The 15,159-nt window shown below is 50.5% G+C and overlaps 1 protein-coding gene across 12 annotated transcripts; it reads left to right on the top strand.

Annotated features, from left to right (window-relative positions):
• Positions 1 to 2,199: 2,199 nt before the first annotated feature.
• TLE6 (TLE family member 6, subcortical maternal complex member) lies at positions 2,200 to 14,956 on the top strand. 12 transcript variants are annotated; one of them, XM_066253380.1, is made up of 18 exons: positions 2,206 to 2,294; positions 2,870 to 2,941; positions 3,913 to 3,986; positions 4,722 to 4,767; positions 6,450 to 6,491; positions 7,704 to 7,766; positions 10,844 to 10,906; positions 10,989 to 11,292; positions 11,409 to 11,431; positions 11,692 to 11,752; positions 11,833 to 11,936; positions 12,042 to 12,079; positions 12,658 to 12,910; positions 13,005 to 13,255; positions 13,546 to 13,687; positions 14,050 to 14,200; positions 14,465 to 14,541; positions 14,714 to 14,956. In XM_066253380.1, the coding sequence occupies exons 2-18, from the start codon at positions 2,894 to 2,896 to the stop codon at positions 14,816 to 14,818; spliced, it is 1,845 nt and encodes a 614-aa protein (XP_066109477.1). In that variant the 5' UTR covers positions 2,206 to 2,294; positions 2,870 to 2,893; the 3' UTR covers positions 14,819 to 14,956. The 12 variants fall into 12 exon arrangements, with proteins under 12 accessions (XP_066109487.1, XP_066109486.1, XP_066109477.1 ...); XM_066253379.1 differs by having other exon boundaries at positions 2,870 to 2,962; positions 11,004 to 11,292; XM_066253381.1 differs by having other exon boundaries at positions 2,870 to 2,962; positions 11,872 to 11,936.
• The last annotated feature ends 203 nt before the right edge of the window (positions 14,957 to 15,159 follow it).

Genomic DNA, 15,159 nt, shown 5'->3' with positions numbered 1-15,159 from the left:
GACTCTGGGCCCCTGAGGTTCTGAGGTCTTCAGGACAAGCCCAGAGAATTACAAAGCTTTGGAAATGCAAACCTCTTTTCTCTCAAACTTTCATCCAGACCTCGGATTTCCACCAATTAAAGCACAGCTCAGAAGCCAAGAAGGAAATCTGTGCTTCCTCTTTTCCTCTCTGTTGTCATCCATCCCCTTCCCCAGAGCTCAAGGAGGTTGCATTCCCTGCTGGCCAGGGTGGGGCAGGCAGGGGACAGTAAAAAGAACCAACGGGGGCACACACCAGCAAAAGTTCCAAATACTACCCAACGCCATATACAGGGTTTTCAACGAGTGAGAATGGAATGACTGCCATAAAATGCTTCCGATTTCTATGTGGACCTAGAATTTTTCTTTTTGAAGAGACTCAGATCTGTGCCATCCCGTGGAACTTTCTACGATGGAAATAGTCTAGATTGGTATTACCCAATGCAGACAGCCTCCAACCACATGTTGACCACTGAGCAATTGACATGCGGCCTGTGCATCTGAGAAACTGAGCTTTAAATTTTATTTAATATTAATTTGTTTTAAGCATTGACAGGTACCCAGAGGAAACCATAAGAGAAAAGCCAGTTTTGGATGAACTGGTATGCCCAGCTGAAAGTCTACAACCACAGAGAGGAGAGCCAGGCGCACAGAGGGAGGCAATTAGCAGGCTGAACCATAAATAAAATATGCTTCAATTAAGGGCCAGTTGAGGGATCATGGGTGAAAACTTATTTTGCGGTTCATGTGTGGCAGCCTCACTTTCACCTCCACAGACCAACCACAAAACCCAGTTATGTGTTTACATCAGAACCTCTGGGGGCTTATGCATCCCAAGGTCTGAATCCTCAGTTTCCCCCCAGTAACGAGTAACAAAGAACAGATCAGGGGAAATGGAAGAGATCTCTGGTTCCTGTGGATCCCAAGCCAGCACATGGGTCCAGGAGCCTGTGGCCAGTTGTGAAAATGTATTAGAGTCCTGTCAGCATTATATGAATATTGAACACAGCAGGGCTTAGAGCCACTTAGATTAAAACAAGATAACTCCAATGCAAACCACATTTGTAGTAAAATAAAATAAAAAAGGAGGAATGGAAGTCTCCCTGAGGCGGTGACCTCTGAACCAGAGCTAAAGGTGAGTGAGTCAGAGGCTGGCAGTTGAGAGACTACCAGGGCAGAAAAAATAGCCAGTGCAAAGGCTCTGTGGTAAGCAGAAACTTGGCCCCTCACCAAAACTCCAGACTGACCACTTCATAGCTTAAGTCAACGTTTCAAACAAGGCCAAAACAGAACTCTTGAATCCCTCAGCAGCTCCTACAACTCCCCACATCTCTGCCATCACTCCAGGCCTAGGAAACCCACTACTACTTCCCACCTTGGCCTTGAACCTGGTAAAAAATGTACCAGCCTCAAGGCCTTTGCAGTAGCTGCTTTCAGCTCTCAGATCCGCGGTCCCTGGGCTTGGAGGGCAGTAGGGAAAATTCCTGATAAAATGCGTAGCCTGGGGCTTGGCTCATGGGAAGCGCTGGATAAAAGGGAGCTGTTAAGTTTTCCTCAAAAAGGGGTCTTGAAGCTTCGTTCACATAGCAAGTTATTGAATATAATGAAAACATTATTAGCTCATATCTAAGGACTAGCGTGAGAGTGCTCAAGATTTCCCCGCCCCAAGTGACGATGCCCCCACCCCCCATCCCTGCCATAAACCAATCCCGGGCATCACGAATAATTATCAGGCTGCTCACCAAACAATGCAACTACACGCCGCCCAGCCCTTCCCCAACTTGCACCCTCTCACCCTAAACCCCATTCCCTCATAAATAGCCTTGCCCCCGCCTGCACCCCAAACTGCCTGCGGCTCCCTGAACACTTCCTCTCCCCGCAGTAGACCGCAAGGGTTAAACTGCGGCCGCGAGCTCGCTGATTGACAGCCCGGCCGGCGCCCGGGGAAAGTAGGCCAATCAACGACGGCGGCCGATAGCCACGTGGGCACAGCCCTTGCGATTGGTCAGAACCCTCGGCTCCCGCCCCCGGAGCCCGAGCCCACGTGCAGCTTCTGAGTTTTCATTGATCTGCTTCGCGGTGCAGGTGGCGGTGGGGCGGGGCCGGAGGCGGGGCCGGGGGCGGGCCGGGGCGGGAATAGGGCGGGCTGGGGCGGGGCAACACAGGTCAAATGGCCCCCGGGTGAGGGTAGGAGGGGCGGTGCTTTCTCAAGGCCAGAATTTGGTGACCCCCCGCAGTTTCCTTCTTGCGCTTTCTGAACCTCTATCCTAGGAAAAGTGAGTAAGCCCCGGGTCTTTTGGAGGATTCCAAGGTCATCGGGCTGAGGAGGAGTCTTGGAGGGGTGTCCAGGGGCAGAAGGGAAGTAAAGATGGGACTTGGTGCTGCAGGAGTGTTTGGGGTAGAGAAGTGTCTGTCCTACCTGAGAAATTCCTAATTCACCTGGCCAACTCTTACTCATCCATCAAAACCCTTTTCCAATGGTGTTCTCCCATGCTTTAGGAAATTGTATCAAAAATGAGGTTTTGCTTTGTGCCCTACTCTGGACTCTCCAAACCCTGACTGCTCTTCCCCCTCACCCCATAGGGTGAGACCCCAGGGGTCCCCACCATTAATCTGTACAGCTGCAAGCACTAGACTGTTTGATGAATGAACATAGGCTGGAGGGAATGTAGTGGGGTGCTGGTGATCAGGATAGTGTTGGGAGCTCAGGACTAGATCCTAGCGGGGGGGGGGGGGCATGGTAAGTGTTGCAGGAGGCCCAGACATGGCGTAGAGCGGAAGAGTGGGGCTTATCTGTCCATGTCACTGCCCAGTCTTCTGCCCTCAGGACTTGCCATCTTCTTACTTGTAGAGTCCTTGTGAGCACTGCCTGAAGATGTCCTTGTGTGGCCATCTTAGCCCTCAGGGGCACCCTCCAAGGATGGTGAGGCCCCCAGGAACTTTGGTGAGGAGAGTGCAGTACGGTGTTAACCCCTGGGGGAGGGGGCAAGAGCCTGGAGGCTGGGCTTATGTATAATTTTCCTGCTTTTTTTCTTTTAATTAAAACAATTTTTTTTAAACTTTATTCAGTTAAGAAAGGAGAGAGAACGGGAGAGAAAGAGAGAGAGAAGGGGGGATAAGCAGGAAGCATCAACTCCCATATGTGCCTTGACTGGGCAAGCCCTGGGTTTCAAACCAGCGACCTCAGTGTTCCAAGTCAATGTTTTATCCACTGTGCCACCCCGGGTCAGGCATGATTCTGCTTCTAATAGAAGAACGTGGGGTGGCTTGGTAGGCCTTTAATGGGGTCACTAACCCATCATACTTGCCAGGTAACAAGGCACTTGTATTTTTTTTTTTTAAACAATCTTTTTTTTTTTTTAATTTATTTATTCTTTTTTTTTTTTTTTTTTTTTAGAGAGGAGAGGGAGAGATAGAGGGAGAGAGAGAGAGGAGAGACAGAGAGAGAGAAGTGGGGGAGGAGCTGGAAGCATCAACTCCCATATGTGCCTTGACCAGGCAAGCCCAGGGTTTTGAACCGGCGACCTCAGCATTTCCAGGTCGACGCTTTATCCACTGCACCACCACAGGTCAGGCAAGGCACTTGTATTTTTTAATTAAACTTATTCCTTATGATCCAGATGTAAAACACATGAATATATCATCTGTTCTGTCAATATTTTACAAACAAAATTCCCCTCCTCCAGATCTTATTTCACAGAGATGACCATTGCTAACAGTGTAGGCCAGGAGTGAGCAAATTTTCTTCCATTAAGGGCCAGAGAAGGGAATACTTTAAATTTTTAAGGCATGATGCAAAATGGAAGATACTCCATGGGTAGTTAAGTAGCAAAAGAGAAGGCAAATTACCTTTAGGTCCTAGTATCCCATCTCATCCTCCACTGACCTTTTCAGGCTCATCGTGAGGCCAGCCTTCCCACCCTGAATAATCAGGGCATCCTGGATCAGCTCAAGAAGCAGTTCCCTAGGTGAGGACAGTTCATGGGGGTCCAGAGGTCCCACTGTGGCCCTAAATCCCACTGAGGGAAAGAATCCTATCTGGTCTCTTGGTGGCTCAGACAGAAGTCCCTGACCCAAAAGACAGAACCAATAATGGTGGAGCCTGAAATAAAAAAGAAAACCAGTAATACTAAACTTGGCTTTTATTGAAATATTTATTTATTTATTTGTATTTTTCTGAAGTTGGAAACGGTCAAGGCCAGACAGACTCCCGCATCTGGGGCGCTGCTCTATTGCAACCAGAGCCATTCTAGTGCCTGAGGCAGAGGCCACAGAGCCATCCTCAGCACCCGGGCCAACTTTGATCCAATGGAGCCTTGGCTGCGGGAGGGGAAGAGAGAGACAGAGAGGAAGGAGAGGGGAAGGGGTGGAGAAGCAGATGGGCGCTTCTCCTGTGTGCCCTGGCCGGGAATCGAATCTGGGACTCCCGCACGCCAGGCCAGCGCTCTACCACTGAGCCAACCGGCCAGGGCCTAAATATTTATTTTTTGTTGTTGTTCAGTGTGAATTTGCTTGCATTTCAATATATACGTATATATATGTGACCACAAATGCTGCATTAAAATTGTATTTATCTCAACATCACCTTAAATGTGGCCCCTTGAAGAGACCCTCATTCCCTTCCAGCCAGGAGGCTGGGGACTGTGCTCATTCTGGGGAAGGGTCCTGCCCTCCCACTTCTAGCTGTTCTTTCTTCTCCACAGGATACCCCCTCACTTGCCAGCACAGGTGGAGAACATTTACTACTTGGTGAGCCACAAACCAGGCAGCACCTGGAAAGGCTGTTCTGTTTGGCCTCAGGAACAGGGTTTTGAGACACCCTCTTTATTTATGTTGCTAACTTTTGGCAAATGACTTAAATTCATTGCGCCCCAGCTTCGTGTGAGTGTTTCTTAATAATAATCTTGCTGTGAAAACTAGAAATTTCATATTTAAAGGAAGTGTTTCCTCAGCCCACAGCACATGACTGGAGTCCCTGCCCTTGAGGAGTGTATGTTCTCTAGTATGCTGATGTCTTCTAGAACTTTGTTTTTGTTTTGTTTTAGCTAGAAAGAGAGAGAGAGACAGGGACAGACAGACAGAAAGGGAGAGAGATGAGAAGCATCAACTCGTTGTTGTGGCACTTTAGTTGTTCATTGACCGCTTTTTCATATGTGCCTTGACCGGGGAGCTTCAGCTAAGCAGCTACCCCTTGCTCAAGCCAGCGACCTTGGACTTCAAACCAGGGATCTTTGGGCTCAAGCCAGTGACCATGAGGTCATGTCTATGATTCCACGCTCAAGCTGGATGAGCCTTCATTACCTTGGGGTTTCAAATGTGGGTCCTCAGCATCCCAGGTCAATGTCTGATCAGGCTTCTAGAACTTTCTATGATCTTTTAAAATGTTTAAAAGTTGATTTTGAGGCCTGACCTGTGGTGGCACAGTGGATAAGACATCGTCCTGGAATGCTGAGGTTGCCAGTTCGAAGCCCCAGGTCAATATGGGGAGTTGATGCTTCCTGCTCCTCCCCCTGTTCTATCTCTTTCTCTTTCTCTCTCTTTTTTTTTTTCTCTCTCTCTCTACCTCTCCTCTCTAATAAAAATGAATAAATAAAATCTAAAAAAATTATTTTGAGAGAGAGAGAGAAATATTGATTGCTGTTCCACTTATTTATGCATTTATTAGTTGTTTCTTGTGTACCCTGCCCGCAACCTTGGCATGTCAGGACAACACTCTTAACTGAGCTAGCCCGCCAGGGTTCCATGATATTCTATATCAACAATGTCCACAGCTGCTAGCCACACGTGCCAATAAAGTACTTGCAAGGACCTGAATTTTTTTAACTGGTTTAAATTTAAATAGCCACACTTGACAAGTGGCTACCTAATTGGACAGGGCAGCTCTAAAGGAAGAGGAGGAGAGGGACAAATAAGCAAACAGAGAAACAAGATTTAAAAAATGTAAGAACTAAAAGAAAAATAAAAGCAATGAGATGAAAATGTGTAAAAATTTTGAGCTAAGGTAGTCAGGAAGGGCTTCTCAGAAGAAGTGATGTTCACAGGATAAAGGGTTCATGCCACCCCTAGAAAGAACAGGGAAAGGTGTTCAGGCAGAGGGCACAGTATGTACAAAGGCCCCGGGTATGGTGTGGTGAGTGGAGGAACAGTAAGGAGGCCAGTTGTGGCGAAAGCAGAATGAGCAAGGAGGGCAGGGTGTCTCTGGGAAGGCCTTTAACCTTCACATCTAGAATGACATCCAGGGGTCTCTCCAATTGGCTCCCATTCTGAGGGTATGAGATGGTATTCTATTTGATGAGAGTAGAGACCAGAGAGGTAGAGTGACTTGTTCAGGGTCACACAGCTGGGGAGAAGTATGCACAGCATTCAAATTCCAGACCCTTGCCCACTTTCACTGACCATTGCCCAGTATGATCCCTGTTGTTCCTTTGTAGCTCCAGGAGATCCGGCAGTGTCTACAGGAGCATCACAGGCAGGTGAGTGAGTTGCCAGGAGTTTGGGGTACAGTGGGCCCTCCTTGAAAAGCAGAGGAGAGGGGGAGGATATAAGGACAGGGTAGGGATGGGGGAAGATTGTTTAAGATCTTTTGGGCCTTGGGAGGACTTGAGCTTTTACCCCAGGAAGGTGGGAGCCCTGGAGGACTGTGATCAGTGGAGAAGCAGGACCTGGGACTCTCTCCCCCAGGACATCAGCAGTTCCCCACATCTTGGGAGTGTATTTCCCATCCTCTCATAACCTCTTCCTGGCCTGCTCCCTGGATCCCTGCATGGCTCAGATGAGGCCAGGGGCGTTTTCAGCACTTTGCAGGTCGGTTGCTTCCACTCTGAAGGGCCTGTTATGTGTGCCAGACACACCCGGATTACCATCTTCCATGTGTCTGAGAGTTCTCAAGGGCCTGGCTCACATGTGAGCCAGAAGCAGGTCTGCACTGGGGGCCTGGCTCCCCTCACAGGGCGCCTTGCCCAGGCTGAAGCATGATTTCCATCCCTGCCTGTCCTGCCACCTGGCTCCTTTCTCCTGGGTGCTGGGAGGACTTTCTGCCTGTGCCAGATGTGACTGGCATGGGGCCAGGGCCATGTCTGCGATTTAGCAAGGGCTGGGGTGGGCAGCTCAGGGAAGAGAGACAGATGGGGAGGGGAGCAGGAAGCAACCAGAACAGTTATTCATTCAACAGATATTTATCCATCACCTTGCCAAATGCTGTTGTAGGCGCCAGGGAAATAGCAAAGAAGAACAGACAAACCCCTGCCCTTGGGGTGAGAGGAGCTTGGTAAACAGAAATGTCAGATGGTGAGGGCTGGGCAAGGTGGGTATGGAATCAGTCAAGCAGCTCCATGGGGATGTGGGAGACCAGAATGGGGGTGGATTATAATTCTGAGTGGTCAGGAAAGGCTCACTAAAAAGTGACTTGAACAGAGAACTAGAGGAGAGGAGAGGGAGCCATGAGAGTATCTGAAAAACACAAGCAAAGGACCTGGGGCAGGACCATGCCATGCAGGTTGGAGAAATAGAAAGGCTTGTGTGGCTGGAGCAGAGAGAGGGAGGCGATGAGGGCGCGTTGGGCTGGACTGTGTGGGCCATGATGAGGACTTGGGCTTTTATTCCAGGGAGGTGGGAGCCCTGGAGGGCTGTAGCCAGAGGGACAGGACCTGACTCAGGTGCTCACACACACCCTTTGGCTGCTACAGGGAGAATGGACTATATATAGCAGGCCAGGGCTGGAGCCAGAGGACCAAGTTGGGACCATCCAGGTATGGGATGCTTGTCACTTAGAGCAGTTAGGTAGTGAGAAGTAATCAGATTGTGGACCATGTTTTGGGTAGGAACCAGACAGCACTGAAGATCAAGATGGGAGTAGGGTGGCAAGGCTCTAAAATGGGCTACTTCTGTTGCTGCTTAATCCAGGAGGGTCCTCCCACCTGCAATGATGATCCCTAGCAGACTTGACTGCCTTGTGTCCTGGAGCAGACCACCTCCCTCTCCCCTGCTTCCCCCTCCTTGTTTTCCCAGCCTCCTTGCTGTGCATTTAAAATCCCAAGCAGTAGCAGCAGTTGGCACCAAAGCCCCCCTGCTTCCCACCCTTTGCCTTCACACAGCTCTCCCCAGGGAAGGCCAGCTAGCAGGCAGGAGGGAGCAGCACTTTTCATGCTGAGTGCATTAAAGTGCCAGTAAATTGCGCATTAACGAGCCAGGGCGAATTGGGGAAGGCTCCCCTGGGCCTCCTGCTGCTGGGAGGCCCAGCTGGGAAATCCATCACTGATGGCCCCAGGAGGCAGCAACCTTGAGTGCTGAGGGCTCAGAGAGGGGCTCCCATAATCCAGCCCCTCCCACCACCATCCTGTTTGCCCAACAGGCAGGTGAGGGACCAGACATCTTGTGGATGCAGGTAAATACTGCCTGGCCCACATGCTTTCTCTGAATTTGAGAAATTGGCTCTGCTCTCCTAGGGCTTAGTTTTCTCATCCGCAAAATGGGAATGCCAGGAGTGCCTGTTAAACGGAACTGACTGCCATTGGTGCTTCTGCTGCATTTCTTTAATTATCTTTCTTTGTGAATCAGAGCATTTTCCCAGTACATTGGAGTTTGCCCTGGGCCAGACAACTCTGGGGAGCTTCTAGGCGTCTACCTGGAGGGGAGTGGGCATCCGCCTCCAGAGCCATAGGCCAGCCAAGACACAAGTCCATGCTATCCTAAATGGTAGCCTTGGGACACATGTGGCTATTTAACTTGACTTAAGCGGTACCAGTCACATTTCTAGTGCTCAACAGTCACATAAAGCTAGCAGCTACCCCATTACACAGGCAGCTCTAGAACAATTTGCTGTCACTATGTTTAGTTTAGTACTAGACTAAATATAGCTGCACATACACACATTTCCACACTGAATTCTTGGGACCACTGGCTGGGAGGCTCCAAGCTTGTTTGCTCTGTGTCCTCAGCTGGAGGGTGGCATGTTCTAAGAATCGCTGCCCTTGGTTCTAGGTGCCGTGCCATCTGATTCAGCAGCCACTGGCCCCAAGGGGCTGTTGAACACTTGAAATGTGGCCGCTGGAACTGCAGGAATGTAAAATGTAATTTTAAAAAAATTTGCTTTATTGGCCCTGGCCAGTTAGCTCAGTCAAAGTGTCATATGGCAACCGAGAAATCCCAAGTTTGCAGGTTCAATCCTGGTCAGGGCATATTTGGGAAGCCACCGATGAGTGTACAACTAAGTTGAACTTCAACAAATGAATACCTCCCATCCTCCCTCTCCCCCTAAAATCAATTTAAAAAAAATTTTTTTGAGAGTATTTATTTTGTTGTTCTATTTATGCATTCATTTGTTGATTCTTGTATGTGACCTGACTGGGGGTTGAACCCACAACCTTGGTGTATCAGGACAACACTCTAACCAACTGATCTACCCAGCCAGGACAAGAATATCTGGGTGTTTTGTTTCTTTTAGTGAGGGAGAGAGAGAAGGATTAACTCGTTGCATCACTTTAGTTGTTCACTGATTGCTTCTCATACGTGCCTTGACTTGGGGGCTCCAGCTGAACCAGTGACCCCTTGCTCAAGCCAGCAATGATCCCACACTCAAGCTAGATAAGCCTGTGCTCTAGCTGATGACATCGGGGTTTTGAACCTGGGACCTCAACATCCCAAGTTGACACTATTCATTTGCCACCACTGGTCAGGCAGGAGTGTCATTTTTAATTGTACTTAACTTTTTTTTTTTTTTAATAGCCATGGTGGCTGGTAACTACTGTGCAGGGCTGCACAGTCCTATGGAAGGAGAGGTTAAAAACAAAACTGGTATCTGTGTCAGATCAGTGCCATAGAGAAAGGGAGTAGGCTATTTGGTAGGAAGGAGCATGTCCTAAAAGAACAGACAGGTAGACTGTGGGTAGGAAGAAGGAAACTTAGAGATAAATCAGTCAGTCCCTTCCATGTCCATACAACCTTTTAACTGAAATTTGGAATCGGTTGTGGTCACATGTAATTTTAAATATAAAATAATGTAAGTGACCCTCCCACCAGGTCTCTTGATTGTCGTACTGCCAGTCCTTCTCCCCAAAAGGTAATCACCAATTTCTTAGTATCTTTCCAAAGTTTTGTTTTTTTTGTTTTTGTTTTAGAGAGAGAGAGACAGGAAGGGAGAGTGAGAAGCATCAAATTGTAGTTGCATAATCATTTATTGATTGCTTCTCGTATGTGCCTAGAAGGGGGGACAGGTGGCTCAAGCAGAGCCAATGACCCCTTGCTCAAGCCAGCAACCTTGGGCTTCCAGCCGATGATTTTTGGGCTCAAGTCAGCAATCTTGGGATCATGTGACTGACCCTTCACTCAAGCCAGTGACCTCGGGGGGACCTCTGCATCCCAGGTTGACACTACCCACTGCGCCACCACTGGCCAGGTTTTCCAACATTTAAGCAAATTTAAATGTTGTCCCGCGTGGAGACACATGTACACACTGTTTTTGCTTCCTGAAGCCATTTTTAAACAAAAGGATTCAGGTTTTAGTTTTCAAACATCCCTAGAAAACAGTTGGGATGTGAACCTGAATCTGACTCCACTTTCTGCCATGTGTCAGAAAGTGGAGTCAGATTCAGGTTCACATCCCAACAGCAACTGTCCTGTAGGATTAGATGTTATCACCCACTGGTAAGGCTGGCTTCTGGGTATCACAAACTTACTTTACGCTAGATGTCGTGCAGGGGGCTCTGTTATCAAGAGTTACTCCAAATATACCCTCGTTTCACACACACGGAAACTGGCTTGCAAGAGGGGGTTCATACCCAGGGCTGTCTGATTACAAAACTTTAGCTGAAATAACATTACCTCCTAGGCAGAAAATTTCCTACAGATCATGGAGACCTACAGTAAATCCTTGGGCTTCCAGCCAGGAGAGGTAGGTTTCTGGGTCCTCCGGGAGGGGTGGGAACAGGCTTCTCTCCCTCACAACCTGGTGCTGACAGCACCATGTAAGCCAGATCTCCTCTGAACAGGCTGACCAGGACTCCTGGGGACCCACCAGCCCCAAGGCTTCCCAGCCCCCAGGGGTCAAGTCTCCACAGCCCTCCAGTCTTCAGGGGCCGAAATTCGAACACATCATGGCCACAAGGTCCTCTGACTGGCTCCAGCAGCCCTCTGGAGAGGACCACTCCCAAGTCTACCAGCTAGACACAAGGCCATCCTGGGACTCTGAGCCCCAGTTTTGGCAGGATGTTCTGACCCAGCAACTCTGGCAGATTTTTGCTGGGACCCACAATCAAGTGGACCAACCAACACATAAGTGTGAGTCTCTCTGAGGGCAGGGAGGGTGGCCCTGGATGGAGTGGAGGGCAGCACAGGCTGACCCTTCTCCTTCTCCTGTCTCTCTTCATCACTTTCTTCCCCTCCCATCGTCATAGTGACAGAGCAGGTGCCAAACTTGGTAAGTAAATGGGCTAGGTGGTTATCCTGGCTGGGCCCCTACATGGGGGCATTCAAGTTTCTGTGGGATTGGTTTATCTCCTCCACCCTCAGTCCTTTCAAGCCCTCTAAGGAGTCAGGACTGTGCCCCACCTGGATGGGAGGGCTTGGGCAGTTGACTAGTCCTGTCCTCACTGCCTGGCCTCCCTAAGATTTTCTGGTTCTAAGACTGACCATGGTCAGGCCCTCTGGTCTGACCAGATCCCCGTTTCTTGTGTACAGGATAGCCAGGACCCAGATCCATGCTACTTTGGAACAGAACCCTATACCGAAGATGCTTTCGGTAATCCCTGTGAGAGGGGAACAGGCAGCCTGTTCCAAGGGGACTATGCCTGCGGCTAATCTGCTCTTGTCTCTGCCCAGTTTGCAGTCCACCTGAGCCCCTCCACATTTCCCATGCAGGTGTCCAAGAAGAGAGCACAAGGCCAGGCATGGCACCAGGAGTGATGCTCTCCTGTGTGGCTCAGGTGAGACCTCGACCTGAGTTGGTACCTCCCCCACACACCACAAGTCTTGGGGTCTGGGAAAGAGAGAGCCAACATGGCTTAGCTGTGATCTTGGTCCACCCACAGGAGCCTGCCAGGAGAGCATATCCCTTTCTGAAACCCATGTAAGTGTTGGAACTGTCCCTCCTATCTGTACTTCTGCAGAGGAGACCAGAGGTATAGGGGTGTGCTCACCCTTTCCCATCATCACGTGTAGTCCTCAATAAGTAGAGATGAGGGGTCTGGGTAGGGATATGCAATTTGAATTACTTTTACACCAGCATCACTGCCTCTCCCCACATTACTGGCCCAGGTTTAAGGATTTGGGGAGGGAGAGGGACTGTGTTGGAGCTGGATGCAGACAGTACCAACCTTGTGAGCTGAATCGTGGGGAGCCCAGAAGTGGGAGAGACGGCTTTCCTGGAGGGATGTTCATAATGGTTATGACCTTGAAGGATGAGCAGTTTTCTAGGATGGGACAAAGCATTCCAGGCAGAAGGAAGTGGTATTTGGTTAGGGGAGAGAGAGAATACTTGGAGGGGATGGGTAGGAGATTGGGAGAAGTGTAGAGTAATGGGGAAAGGAGGCCTGAGAGAAACCCTTATCTGAAAAAGAACAAAGCCTCTCTAGGGCTTGCTGGGTTCCTGTCTTTGAGCAGAGAGGTCACAGGTGGGCTGGTGACCCTGCGGTCTCCCTTTCTAAGGTGCTGGGACCCCGAAGACTTTGAAGACACATGGAAGAGGCCGGATGCCTTGCCCTGGCAATCCAAGAAGTTCGCTGTCCCACACAGAATGAAGGTGATACGGATACTAAAACACAGGGAGCCTGTATTAGCCACAGCAGTCAGCAGCTTCACGAGGCATGTGTTCACCTGTGGCAGAGGTGGAGTCAGAGTGTGGAGCCTGGCCAGCCAGATGATGGAGGACAAGCTCCCTGACAGCTACCTGCGGGTACAGGTGAGGGTGGGGCTGGCTCCAGGGGGTGGGGCTGTGGGAGCAGGAAGAGCTACCTACAGGGGAGGAAGCTCATCTGTGCCTCTGCCCATTCCAGACTCCCGGAGCCTACCTGCTCACCTGCCTACTTGCTTCTAACAGCACTACTCTGCTGACCGGGGGCCACAATTTGGCTGGTGTGAGTGTGTGGGACCTGATGGCACCCTCCCTGCACATTAGAGATGAGCTACCCTCTGCAGGTCTCACCTGCCAGGCCCTGGCTGCCAACCTGGAGGACAACCTGGCCTTCGGCAGCTTCACTGATGGCACCATCAGGATCTGGGACCTGCGGAGCCAGGGTGTAGTCAGGTGTGGCCCCAGGGTGGATGGGGTCACCCTGCGAGTCCGTTTGACCTCATCTGCTGAGCAGGGATTCAGCAGTCTCAAGGCTAAAGCCCCTTGCCTGCTTGAACTCAGATTTGAGAGAGTTGAAGATCTGGGTTCAAATTTTGGCTGGGCTGTTTCCTAAAACCCAGTCCTAATACTTTTTGTCTATCTGTTTCCCCATCTGTCAACTGGAGGTGGTTGGGTGGGTGATGTTCCTTGGGCCCAAAGCTTAGAGTCTTAGTTCCAACCCCCTCTTGATGCTGCCCGGCTAGGGACCTGCAGGGCCCCCCGAATGGAGCCAAGAGCATTGTTGTCAAGGACCGGAACATCTGGACAGGGGGTCTGGATGCCTGCCTGCGGCGCTGGGACCTGAGGACTGTCGGGGAGCCCCAGGAATACCAGTTTGAGTCTCAGGTGTGTAGGCTGGGATGGGGCCTGCTTGGCCAGGTAGCAACTGTGCCTCAGGCTAAAGAAGGAGGGGCACTGGAGGGTAGAGTGGAGGGTAATGGTATCCCAAGTACGGTGATGCTGGGAGGAATAGGGACCATTAGAAATGCTCTTTCCTGTTGCCCAAATAGCATTGGATGCTTTTATAGTCTCTTGATAATCCTATAAAGTAGAGAGAACCAACCCATTCTACAAATGAGCATTCTGAGGCCTAGAGATGTAATGTTGCTTGTTGGGGCCTTGCAACCTGGCATGGGTCCCTGTGCTCCTGCCCACCTCCTAGGCCAGGCAGGGCCCTGACCAGTTTTTTTCCTGCCACCTACCCCCAGATAATAAGCCTCTCCCCCAACCCCCGGGAGGACTGGGTTCTGGTGGGCACAGCCAATGGCCAGCAGTGGCTGCAACCCACCCTTGGGGGCCAGAAATACATGGTGGGCTGTAAGGACAGCACCATCCTCGGTCTCAAGTTCTGTCCTCTCGGTGAGTGGCCAGCAGTAAGTAGAGGAGTACCCTGTGGCCCCCAGCCTCCCACAGGGCCCACTCAACTCAGATTGACTGGGCCCAATCCTTTGAGACATGTCCTGAGCCCCTTCCTCTACTCCACCCTTCATCAGCAGGAATTACTCTCAGTGACGCTGTCCTTGGGGACATGGGGGAGGTGGGGACTCCCTTCATTTCCCAGATCCTTAGGGGTATGGCTCTCAGCTGCCAGCTGAGACCTGGTGCCCCTCGACCTCCTTCAAGGCCAGTGGTGGGTGAGCGTTGGGATGGACAACCTGGTCAGCATCTACAGCATGCCCACAGGAGCCAAGGTGTTACAGGTACTGGGGTGGGCTGAGGGTGGGGCAGGCAGTGCTTAATATCCTGGACACTCAGGGACTGAGCCCGGGAGTCCCAAAGCAAAGCCCCCACAAAGACCACATCTGAACTGACAGGCATAGTTAGGGGCAAGGGTGAGTGATCCCCCCTTGCTGTGCTCCCTGATCCTCCCAGGTACCTGAAACCAGCTCTGTCATGTGCTGTGACGTGTCTTCTAACAACCGCCTGATCGCCACAGGGTCCAGGGACCATGCCTCAGTATACCAGATCACATACTAAGGGGCTCACTACTGTCGTCTCAGGGTCCTCCCCCACCCCTAATGAGGGGGGTAAGTGGAGGGGCATGATGGGTATGCTAGTGATCTTTGTCGTGTGTAATAAAGCAGTTGGAAAAAGCAGGACTGATCAGGTTGTGTCTTGTACACTGGCCATCTTGTGAAGATTTGCAAGTACTTTGCCCAGCCTAGGTCTCTGAACCTTTTGAATCGGCATTTTTTGAGAATCTGATCAAAGCCACTAACCTCCAATGCTGGGGGAATGGATATGGAGCACTTCTTCCTGCTCCCCTGAGCTAATCTCTCATGGAGAGGTTTTTCTGCCACTTCCTCCTGCACAATTCC

This window comes from Saccopteryx bilineata, chromosome 1 (assembly GCF_036850765.1).
Source record: "Saccopteryx bilineata isolate mSacBil1 chromosome 1, mSacBil1_pri_phased_curated, whole genome shotgun sequence".
In the NCBI taxonomy this organism is placed as follows: domain Eukaryota; kingdom Metazoa; phylum Chordata; class Mammalia; order Chiroptera; family Emballonuridae; genus Saccopteryx; species Saccopteryx bilineata.
This window is presented reverse-complemented; position numbering and strand designations above follow the sequence as displayed.

What these genes read in the sequence shown, in the direction of transcription:
- TLE6 (XM_066253378.1), top strand. Translation starts at nt 2,894, where the DNA reads ATGTCCTTGTGTGGCCATCTTAGCCCTCAGGGGCACCCTCCAAGGATG. An exon ending in GGACCAACCAACACATAAGT is followed by an intron (nt 11,293 to 11,408) that starts GTGAGTCTCTCT and finishes CCATCGTCATAG; the next exon opens with TGACAGAGCAGGTGCCAAAC. An exon ending in CTATACCGAAGATGCTTTCG is followed by an intron (nt 11,753 to 11,832) that starts GTAATCCCTGTG and finishes GTCTCTGCCCAG; the next exon opens with TTTGCAGTCCACCTGAGCCC.